General features: G+C 39.8%; 1 protein-coding gene across 1 annotated transcript; it reads right to left on the bottom strand.

Moving 5' to 3' along the window:
• Nucleotides 1-8,994: 8,994 nt before the first annotated feature.
• Nucleotides 8,995-11,355, bottom strand: LOC113776023 (putative cyclin-D7-1). Its single transcript, XM_027321087.1, has 6 exons — nucleotides 10,894-11,355; nucleotides 10,612-10,698; nucleotides 10,385-10,483; nucleotides 10,049-10,244; nucleotides 9,693-9,826; nucleotides 8,995-9,599 (listed from the first exon to the last, which is right to left on the bottom strand). The coding sequence occupies exons 1-6, from the start codon at nucleotides 11,179-11,181 to the stop codon at nucleotides 9,354-9,356; spliced, it is 1,050 nt and encodes a 349-aa protein (XP_027176888.1). The 5' UTR covers nucleotides 11,182-11,355; the 3' UTR covers nucleotides 8,995-9,353.
• Between the last annotated feature and the right edge of the window lie 824 nt (nucleotides 11,356-12,179).

Below are 12,179 nucleotides of genomic sequence, written 5' to 3'. Positions count from 1 at the left end.
GATAACGAGTCATATAGCAATGCTAAACACAACCCCAATAGGGTTTCATATGCATAAATGAGCATAATAGCAAACCAGAAATTAGAAAATGGCCTTAGTCTTGGCCCCAAATAGAAAACTGTTTTGCCCTTATTATGCGGTAATGGTGTAAAATTCTCTACGGTTATCGGATGGGGGTGTAAGACCCACCGTTTCGAAGCTATGAAACAGGGATACAACAATGTAGAAGGTCACTCAATCCAGTTCCTAGCTTAACTAGGTCGAAAATGCCAAATACTATACCAGAATTACCAAAACAGGTTTGCAAATCACACAAAACTGTAATTACTATAACTTAGTCTATACAAGTCCAAATTCCGAAATTCCAAAGGCATATGTTAACTAAGACATCCAGCTACATTTCATAAGAAGACACCAACAACTAAATCCAAACCAATTCCAGTCAAAATAGACAATTACTATCGCAGTTCGCACATTCTGTCCACCAAAAACAGCAACAGGAAAAACGGCATAACTCACTCTATACTACTCCAAATGCCCTGAAATTTTTCAGGCACTTCAAAATCATCAATACCTACAACTTTCATGTTTTGAGCAAAGTCCAATTCGGCCTCTATCTATGACCGAAAATTTCGGACAGAATGTTCAACTAAGAACCCTAATTTTCCAGAAATTCTTCCAAATCCAAAATTGATTGCAATTTCCTATCATATGCACCTACTAGAGTCTATATAGACCATTATCAACCATCATACTAGTCCACAACATCAAGATCATATAAAACCATAAAATTCCTCAAAAATATAAAAACTTCACCAAATCACTACAAATCAAGAAACAAATCATATATTCCAACACTTATGCCACCATTAAGCACAAAATAACCATCATTAAGTATAAGGAAGTAGTAAAACATCACTTACCTAAGAACAAGAGATGTAGAGAGGTTGGCCACCTTAGAGCTTCAAACAAACTTCACCGAGTCACTTACTAGCACCTAATGGAGTGATTTTATGGAGCAAATCTAAGTTTAATTGGTTGGAATGGAAGATTGAGATAGTTTGAAGCTTGTAAATTGAAGAAGTTTTTCTTCCTTGTCCAAGAGAGAGAATCGGCCAACAAGAGGTAAGAAAGAATAAATTTTTAGGCAATTTTTGAGATATTTAATCCATGATAAGAAAAGTCAAAAATGTCCAACAAGTGGACCAATCACATAGTGCCACTTGGCACTTCATTTAATGCCTTCCTATCACTTGGTTCCTCTCACATCAATGCCATGTCACCCTCTACTTATCTCTTAACACCCGATAAATTTCCACCAGTATCCGAAACTTAACCTTATTGGCCGAATTTTTCCGTACTTTTCGCACTAGTGGGTCCCACGTCCAAAATATATTCTTAATTTTCTAAAAACTCACCAATACTAGAAAAATCATTTAAAAACTATAATTACTCATAAAATCTACCAGAAAAATATTCCTAGGCCCGAAAATGCAGAAAACATGCAATTAAGGGGGAAATAAACCCTAGGAAAAATATTAGGGTTTTTACGGGTTCTCACACTCTCCCCCTCTTAAAAGAATTTCGTCCTCGAAATTTCTCACCAACGGAATCTATCAAATCTAAAGTACCCAACGGACTATACCTTCTCCATCCTCAGACGAGTCAGGGACCTGATGCTGCTCTAGAGAATATACCCGAGCCGGTACTTTCGCTCCGGTCCCTTCTCCTTTCGACTGTCCAGGGTTGGTCTTAGCTGGTTGCTGAGAATTAGTCTTGGTGGGTGGCGGAGTCCCTCTCCCTTCGCGCAGTCGTGCTGGACAATTAGCAATTCGATGTTCGGCGCTACCACAGCGCAGGCATTTTCCTTCTTTCTTCCAACAATTTGCCTCCGTGTGCTTTGGCCCTCCGCAATATCCACAGGGACCTCGAGTAGCAGTGACCGATCCTCTCGGTGAGACACCACTGGCCACCCCCGATTGTCGTACTCCCCCGTTCCCTTTTCCACTCTTAGAGGGTGTGCTCTTATCTTCCTGTTCTGAGCTGCTCCCAGGAAAGCCTCTTTTCTTGGTTTGGAAGTTTCTAACTTGTAGCCTCGCATCTTCAACCCGTTGAGCTTTCTCCACCGCGTCACTAAAGGTACCAAGTTGAGCTACAGCCAAATCCTTTTGAATTTCAACATTTAGCCCCTGTAAAAAACGCCTTATCCGTCTTTGTTCGGTTATGATCAGTTCAGGCGCAAACTTAGACAACCGAGTGAATTGACTCTCATACTCGGCTACAGTTTGTGTTCCCTGGCGAAGCCGAATGAATTCATCTTCCTTCTTTTCTTGGATGAGAGGAGGGAAAAACTTGGCATTAAATTCTCTCATAAAGTTCGCCCACGTCCTCGGGGTTTGTTCTCTTTCCCATTTCATTCGAATGACATTCCACCAGGAACGGGCGGCTCCCTCTAGTTGGAAGACAGCAAATGTCACCTGTCTCTCTTCGGTATAGTGTAAGGCAGCGAAAATATCAATCATCTTCTCCATCCACTTCTCAGCTACATCAGGATCAGGGCCTCCAAGAAATTTGGGTGGGGAGAACTTCTGAAATCTCTCAAGGGCTCTATCCTCGCCCTCCATGTGATTACCAGGATTTCCAGGGTTGTGGTTAGGGTTTTGACCTTGTTGGTGCACCACTTGGGCTAGTAAATCAGTCATTTGCTGCATAGCCGCAGCTATTTGGACATTGGGGTCAACCCTAGGGTCAGGGTTTGGTCCAGATGAGGTTTCCCCAATACCCCTTTCAGGCGTAGGTTGCCTATTGCCACGCCCACGGCCCCGTCCACTACGAGTGCCTTCCATAAGTTTCACTCGGTCTAGGCAAGAATGCTAAACCAAAGCAGTATCAAAGCATGTAAGTAATACGCAAAACTTTCACATTAACACACATTTATACATTGCAAACATGATCACAACATATATATACAAGTCGGTCAAAATTAAGCCACACACATATATACAGCCAGTTAAGTCAGGTACAAACATAAACGATCCACCGAGGAATGGCCTTTCTAGTTCAACAAATCCTTTCTAACCTAGGCCCTCACATCTTTCGTATCCGGGCGCAAGAATCCCATCTAAGATAATTCACAACTCGAGCCGGCCGGTCCCAAGAGTAAACCATCTTTATTAAGGATTCCTACCCGACATACATACCTAGCTTCCTCGAGTCCCATGATAATGATTCGTACACTTATCACATGCCCGGTTCATAACTTACGCTCAAACGAGCACTTAGACATATTCATGAAATTAGGACCACAACACCACTTGGCCCAGTCTCACTCCGCGCAGAGACCACGCGAAGTGGCTCTGATACCACCTGTGACAGTTCTCAGGGTCACATCACGGGGTACCTATCAGCTTGCCACCCGCACGCGGGCATCCCCTACGGAGAGTTTCGCTTCGTGACTCTTCACGAACGAGAGGCTCGGGGCTTTTCCAGACGAAGGACGTAAAGTCCCAACTGTCGGCATATGGCTCTGATACCACCTGTGACAGCCCCACCTTCCCCTAAGGCGAACCAAAGAGGTTAGCGGACTGCCTGCCCAGCTCTCGCCAGGACTAACGGTGCAGTATAGAGCGATCTACCACGTTCCGGAACTTATAACGCGCGCAAATAAGGCAAAAGGGCAAAATAACCCAAAATAAAAGAAATGAAATCCGGAGTCGGCCATGAATAGTAACCGACCCGTCAGAACCCAACCGAAATAGCTAACAAACATTCACATCTGAACTTTAGCAATTACAATCCAAAAGGACATACAAAAGTTTTCAAAAGTTGATACATATACACGGTTTGCCAAATCAGAAGAGAAAACGCCCCAAAAGTACACTTAGGGTTTTAAGCCATGAGCTATACAAAAGATATGTTCGACTAGCTCAGTTTGGCAGCCATTTGTCAAATCCAGACCAAAAGTGATTATTTTCCTGTAAGGAAAACAAAAGGGACAGAAAGGGGTGAGCTTGCGCTCAATGAGATACCAAACATATAGCAGAAAAATCATGGCATTCCACATTTTACAAATCAGATACACAAGCCAGATGTAAAGCAAAGGAACCAATGATTCAAATCAGAAGGATACGGGTGGCTCTCAGGAGCCAAATTTCCAGCGCAGTACTTGATCCAAACCGGTTGACTCTCCGTCAACGTATATAGAACCAAACGTCCGTAGACCCCTCTTTACACCGAATTCCGTCCACCAAACACCCCTTTACCGGGCCCGCTCACCGTAACCGAACAGAAATGGTAATACTCGAGTATACCCGGAATCAAGGGTCTCAATACCCAAAATCCCCGAACAGACTACCGTGGTTCGTTATCTAATCGTCCAGGCCCTTGCCGGCCCGACTCGAATAACTTAGGCACAGGATTGAGCTCATAGGTCATAGAAATCCGAACAGATGCAGACACAGATAACAGATTCAAATTTTGCATAGTAAATTGGCATATGAACAGACTAGAGAACGAGTGTGATAAAGTACACCCTCGTCTCGAACAAATAAACAGATTGCAGAGCAGAAATCAAGTTAAACAGCAATGGAGGGGAGTGGTACACTCACCGATTCAACTTCAAAAAGTTTCACTTCAGATTGGCCTTAATCGCCAAGAAACCCTAAAATAATCAAAATAAACCAATTGAAGGTTTTACTTCCAGAATCGAGTAAACAGAATGCACATGTGAGGCTCGACTACTAGTCGTATACCTCGCCAAATAATTACTAATGCAAGGGTGCAAAACATGATTTTCTTGGAAACGAAAAGGTAGCATGAAGACTTAGGCGCAAACAACCCAAAAGCCTTTCATTTCCACCAAAAGGCAAATTCAATTTAAAGAAACCAAACGGCCTAGAAAATCGGGCAGCACCTCCCCTATAATTCTTACTTTTCCAGCCATTAAGGCTTCATTATTTCCTCAAGTCAGTCCCAACATTTCACACAAAAGTCATCTCATTGCCCAAAAGCCGCTCACTAGGCTCAAAGTAATACAAGTACAAAAATTAGCTAGGAAATGACCGGAATAAGAGTGAGCCCTAAACATGCAAACAAGAACATGGAGACTCGATAACGAGTCATAAAGCCATACCAATCTTAACCCTAATAGGGTTTCATATGCATAGACAAGCATAATAGCAAACCAGAAATTCAAGACATGGAACTCATTTGTCCCAACACAAAAACAGTTTTTGGCCTCCAAAAGCGGTAATGGCACAAAATGCACTACGCTTATCGGATGAGGGCGTAAGACCCACCATCTCGAAGCTAAAAGACAGGGCTACAACAATGTAGAAGGCCACTCAGTCCAGATCCTAGCACAACTAGGCCAAAAATGCCAAATACTATACCAGAATTACCAAAACAGGTTTGCAAAACACACAAAACTGTAATGAACACAACTTAGTCCATACAGGTCCAAATGCCGAAATTCCAAAGGCATAGGTTAGCTAAGACACCCAGCTACATTTCATCAGAAGACACCAACTTCAAAATCCAAACCAATTCCAGTCAAAACAGGCAATTACTATCGCAGTTCGGACATTCTGTGCACCAAAAACAGCAACAGTAAAAACGGCATAACTCACTCTACACGAGTCCAATTGCCCTGAAATTTTGCAGGCACACTAAACTCATCAATACCTACAACTTTCATGTTTTGAGCAAAGTCCAATTCGGCCTCTAGCTATGACCTAAAATTTCGGACAGAATAGGGGTTCAAGAACCCTAACTTTTCACATTTCATTCCAAATCCACAATTGATTGCATTTAACAACAATTCACACCTACTAGAGCTAAAGCCCCTTATTACCAAGCATCATACTAGTCCACAACATCAAAATCATATGAAACCAGAAAATTCCTCATAAAATGGAAAACTTCACCAAATCAAGCCAAACCAAGAAATAAATCATATAATCCATCACTTTAGCCACTTCTAAGCCAAACATAAGCATCATTAGATGTAGTAGGGTGTTCAAGCATCACTTACCAAGAAATTAAGAGAGATAGAGAGGTTGGCCACCTTAGAGCTTCAAAACAACTTCACCAAGTCACTTACTAGCACCTAATGGAGTGATTTTATGGAGCAAATCTAAGTTTAATTGGTTGGAATGGAAGATTGAGATAGTTTGAAGCTTGTAAATTGAAGAAGTTTTTCTTCCTTGTCCAAGAGAGAGAATCGGCCAACAAGAGGTAAGAAAGAATAAATTTTTAGGCAATTTTTGAGATATTTAATCCATGATAAGAAAAGTCAAAAATGTCCAACAAGTGGACCAATCACATAGTGCCACTTGGCACTTCATTTAATGCCTTCCTATCACTTGGTTCCTCTCACATCAATGCCATGTCACCCTCTACTTATCTCTTAACACCCGATAAATTTCCACCAGTATCCGAAACTTAACCTTATTGGCCGAATTTTTCCGTACTTTTCGCACTAGTGGGTCCCACGTCCAAAATATATTCTTAATTTTCTAAAAACTCACCAATACTAGAAAAATCATTTAAAAACTATAATTACTCATAAAATCTACCAGAAAAATATTCCTAGGCCCGAAAATGCAGAAAACATGCAATTAAGGGGGAAATAAACCCTAGGAAAAATATTAGGGTTTTTACGGGTTCTCACAGTGATTTTACTGCTACTTTTAAAGAAACAATAATGCTTTCCAGTGTTAGAATATATATCACGTCGAATCCTTTTGTATTAAATCTTATCGATCTCAACGATGTATTTTGAGCAAATAGACGTATCAAAGCTAATTCTTTGCATGGCGGTGGGAATTGCTAGAATCAAATTCATGTATTCAAACATTAAAAAAAACAAAGGATTCTAATAGTACCACGAACACAACGATAACTTTGAGACCAACGTACTAAAATCTTTACTTTGCATTGCTTAGAATCTTTAAAAATTTGCATCATATGTGTCTATGAATCCGGTGTTGGAAGTATCTAAAACATAGGAATGAGGAGATATAATAAAAATTAATTTAAAAAATTGATAACTGAAATTCGTCAACTGTGGTTTTAATCAAGTTGTTTGGTGCTTTCTAACCCCATGCAGGCATCAATCATATCACGCAAATTTCTTTTTGACATTTCACCAAACACCTTATATGCATTCCTAAATTAACCACTTTTCACATAAATGCCGACATACTACTATGTTTCACATACAGGGTCTAAGTCATTTCCCACATATTTTTCAACAAAATATTGACAATCAAATCAAATGAAAGATAAATAAATTAAAGCAATATAATCAGGCGATTTTCAAGAAACATGATGGTCTAACCTTTTGGCTGCTATTTTTCATCTACTCTCTTGCAGGATACCACCACCGCAGCCCTAATAAAATCTCAACCAATTTGTTGGATCTGCATATGCTAGCATCCAAAATCGATCAATCACCTAGGAGAGAGGGAAAGTGTGGACTAAACAGGAAAATTTTGCCAGAAAATGTATAAAACTTAAATAAAAAGGAACAGAAGATGCACAAAATACGAAGGGTACAATTTTCAATTCACCAGCAAAATCCTCTCCTTCATTGTCATCCAAAACTACGATAAAATCAGAACAAAAACAAAAAGGAACAATGAATATAGAGAAGAATACTCAATTTTTCAGTGGAATAACAAAAAAACAAATCATTTTGTTTGCAACTATACCTTGTTGAAAGGGCCTTTAAACGGCATCCAGTGGGAGTCAGAATCTTCGTTATCGAATCTGTCTGGCAATTCTCGATCAGAATTGTCGTAATCTTGCTAGGAAAAAATTTCTATTCCATCATATCGTGAGGTGAAAAGAAAATAAAAAGAAGGCAAGCAACTTTAGAGAGATGTGATAACCCAAAACTGTTTTCAGAAACCGGTGATTTTTTTACTTAAATATGTAAATTTTTTACTTTTAGTATTAGTAAGTTTAATTTAAAGAAAAGTAAATTTTGTCAAATAACAAGTAAATTAAATTACTCAAAGTGTAAATTTCTATTTCTGACTAAAACTTATCTTTCAGGCATATACTTACTAGTTTTAATTAAAAACTTACTAAAGTTAATATTAATTATTTTAATATAATATTTAAAAAGTCGCTAAAAGATTTGATCTGTCACTGAAGGTAATAGAAACCTATAATAGTAGGTTTCCCTGATATCGTTACCATAACTATAGGCACTGTAGCATTGTCCTTTTAACAATATGTGTGAAATTCATAAAATTTTATTTTAGAATTACACGTGATTGAAAGTAAGTTGCACCATATGTAAACAGAATTACGTCACGTGTAAAATGCATATAATTTTCAGAAACAGCTGTTCCGGCAACCGTTCCTCCCCTAGTCCCGCGTTTGGGAAGAGGGGCACGAACGGTTCCTGACAATTTACAGCCAAGATTTGGTTAGCGTTTGGGAAGAGGGGCACAAACGGCTCCTGACAATTCACGGCTAAGATTTGATCAAAAAAATGCGTTTGCGTGTCCGGGCCCCATCTCTATACGTGCATCACTTGGCAGCCTCGAATTGTTTTTTCACCCGTTATGCTTTTGGGGCAAATGCAAGTACGCACGTACCGCCCCTGCTTCAAATTGGAGTAATGCACTGCACTGCTTTCTTTTAAGCGCTGCATGCAGGCGTAAGAATTCGATCGATCACCTTATCTATAACTCTGACAGGGAAATTTTAAATCCCTTCTTCTTGATGATTAACTTACCGAAAAGAAAATCTGATTCGCACGCAAAAATACAAATAGCAGAACTGGTTTTATTTCCTCAAATGCACTGTCCAAATCTTGGTTATATTACTTAAAAACGCTCTCGACACAATTGTTCTATCCATTCCAGCCTTGATTATTTTCTCTGTCTAAATTCCCATACAGCGGCATTTTCTTGTCTTTATTTTTGTTTGAGCACTGCAACCATCCGTTTCCTCAGGCGTTCTTTATACAGCAATCTCTTGGACAGTTTTCCAAATGTGATTCTTACTCTAAATTTTGCTGCTATATAAATGCATAATTTCTAATAAAATTCTACTTATTACATAATCATACAAAGATTTCCGGAAGACGGCATACCCATTTGGGTAAGTGGAAGACTGCAAATCCATGTTTGGGCTATTGCAGAATATCTTCAACTGAAAAAAAAAATCATTATGAATTCTGGCAAAAGATTTGCCCTCCGAATGATGAATTTGAACAAGTGCTTTCTTACTGGTTTTATAGAACATTTGAACGTCTTAACACCACAAACAAATTCTACTTATTTGGTCGTTTATGATTTTATTACGTCAACAGTAAAGACGTCAAGGAATGATCAATTTCAGACACCGCCCTCTTCTTGTTCTCTCTTCCTCTTTTTTGTCGATCCTCCGAAGTAATTTATGTCCGGGCTCTTAATTGTTAACAAGAAGGAATGATCAATTTGGCAGTCACAGAAATCACAGCAAGAATGCGCGCCCAAGACAGTCACGGGACTGGAAGGACAATTAATGCAGCTAATCTTCTTAGCAGAAGTACTAGTGTGGCATAAATCCATCATCATCTTACAGCACTTGATTAAATCATCCTGCATTCCATGAAAAATAGAATTTCGATTAGCGTTGTGCTGTTTGGTCCTAGAGCAGAGCAGACCAAAGAGCCCCAGAAGAAAAGATAGTACCTTTTGATCTGGAGGGATGAGGACGCTGAAATGGGAGCACAGAGAGTCATTTATTGTTGACAGAAACTCTTTGGAAATCCGTTGTATGGCAGACACGGCAATAATACAGGGCCGAAACTCCAAGAAGCTAGAATCTGAACGATGAACCATGATTTTCATAGCTAATAAGTTCGGTCTCATCAAGCTTATTGGTATTAGCGTAGTGGGATTTATGTTGCATGCGAAGAAACTTGTATGACCAGAGGCTGTTAATAAAAACCCTAAAGAAATCCATCTATTTTGTACGTGGAATTAATTCAATAAGAATGTGAACTAAAAGGGGGGACAAGATTCTGAATTGCAGCTTCAATTCTCACCTAAAAGTGCCTTGACCAAAAGCTCGGTGATCAGCTCCTGGACGAAGTGTCTGTTCAGGGGATCAATGCTCCGCGTCAACAATTCTAGGTACGAATATGACGTGGTTGGACAAAGCCGCCATTCTAAAGCTTTTAAAAGAATCAATTCCATCCGTTGGATTAAGCTTGATTCAAAGGAATGCTCAAGACCCTCCGTCTACCAAAAGTACCAACCAAACAATTGTGGTCAAAAAAAAAAAAAAACTATTGCAACGTAAGAGTCATATCAAGTGGTATTACAAAGATTAAGTACTGCAAGAATATATAAAAGAAAGAGATACCACTTGAAAAAAAAACCTGGATTTCATTCAATACATTAGGGGCGTTGGTTTCGAACTTGAAAGCAATAGATAGGCATGCAACAGACACTAGCTCAAACATCCAATCATTCCGAACCTGCAAATTGTGAAGTGTTATGAATTGCAGCAACGAAGCGGAAGCCAGCCATTGAACTACTCAAGATTAGTGCGACATAGTAAATAAAGGGCTATAAGAAAGATTAATATTGGATTTGCATTTCTCACTTGGCAATCTTTGAGAGAACCGAACCGATCAAGGTAATTTGCGGCCCTGAAGACAGTTTCAAGGGAGAGATTCAGCCGCCTTTGAGACTCCAAGATTTAAAACCAAATCGAGTCAGGCAAAAAGGAAGGACACATCCAATAGTTCACTTAAATTACGAAAATTTTAAAAGATACAATCATCGTAGATTCATATTTCATGGTAGTATAGTGAGTATATGCGAAAATGCTGTGGTGAAATAAGGAATGAAACTTTTTTAAAGTTTCAGAAAGAATTATACTTACTTCAACAAACCAGTGTATCGCTTTAAACCTACCACTGTCTGTCGAACAGTTTTCTTTGACTAGCTTCAAATAACCTCGTTCAGGCATGTAAAAAGCCTCCTTTTCAAGAAAACTAATGAAAGCCCGCTGACAGTCTTCGGAGTTGGAGTACAAGGATGTAGTACTAGTAGAATGATAGCCGCAGTTTACATTGTAATATTCAAGTGCTTCATTTGCATGTACCTCATCATGATCCAGGACAGGACTCATCATAAGCCAAACCTCGTTGCACAGCAGACTCTCCATCATTCACTTTGGAGATTACAATTCAATGATCGGAACCGACTGACTAGCTATCTATCATATAATGGTAGCTTTGTCCTTGTGCTTGCAAGTTGGAGCAGCATGCAAACAAGGGAACTTGGGAGGCAGGTTACCGGGACAAGAGTCGAAGGTTTGTTATATAGGGAGGGATTTAGGAGCTGATGCCTGTTGGTGGAGGTCTTTGTTCGGCTTCGGAATCGTAGGGGATTAAGAAACCTACGGTGTTTAATGTACTCTAGTGCTGATTTACTGGTACTGGGCAGTTACCAAGCTGTAACAAGATGGCGATTGGCGAAGAAAGATCATGAGACATAAAAAAGAGGACACGTCCCTCATGAAATGGGGTAAATGCGCTTAGACATTTGTGGTGCAGAGGTTTTTTGACTGCAGTAACCAATTGCGTGACCACACGAGGATAGTCCGGTTCTCCATCTGTTTATTAGCTTTTCATAGGAGTGGAGGAGATTTGGTTGTGCCTGGATTCTTTCTGGATCGGGATGCTTTTCCAATCTACTGGGCTTCAGGTTTCTCTTGCACTGTTGCATTTAGTGACCAACGTATGGGTCTGTCAAAACCACTCTTGAGTTTTCCGTGCCGCCATGGGGACAACTCAGGAGAATATGCGTTCCCTTTTCAGCCGTGTGAAAGTACGTTAAGTGTCTCAACCAACTATTTAGTACCCGTTCTTTTTAGTATGTTTTAAGGAATAACACAATGTAGTAGAGCTCTGTTCCACAGATATTGTATCCTTGGTGCTTTGCATTTGCTGATTTTAATGAAATATGATCACATTTAAATGACTTGTCAACCCTGTCGTTCCCAACGGTCAGCCAAATCTAAGCAACTCGATTAAGTACCAACAGCTAAATAGCACATTTGGCAGCTGATGCAATTTTCAGGCTCATTCACCAATAGGACCTCTAATTAACACGGCACAGACTTTTTCCCCAATAACAGATGCACGAAAATTCATATGCGCTTGG

The sequence above is a fragment of the Coffea eugenioides genome, chromosome 6, assembly GCF_003713205.1.
Source record: "Coffea eugenioides isolate CCC68of chromosome 6, Ceug_1.0, whole genome shotgun sequence".
In the NCBI taxonomy this organism is placed as follows: domain Eukaryota; kingdom Viridiplantae; phylum Streptophyta; class Magnoliopsida; order Gentianales; family Rubiaceae; genus Coffea; species Coffea eugenioides.
This window is presented reverse-complemented; position numbering and strand designations above follow the sequence as displayed.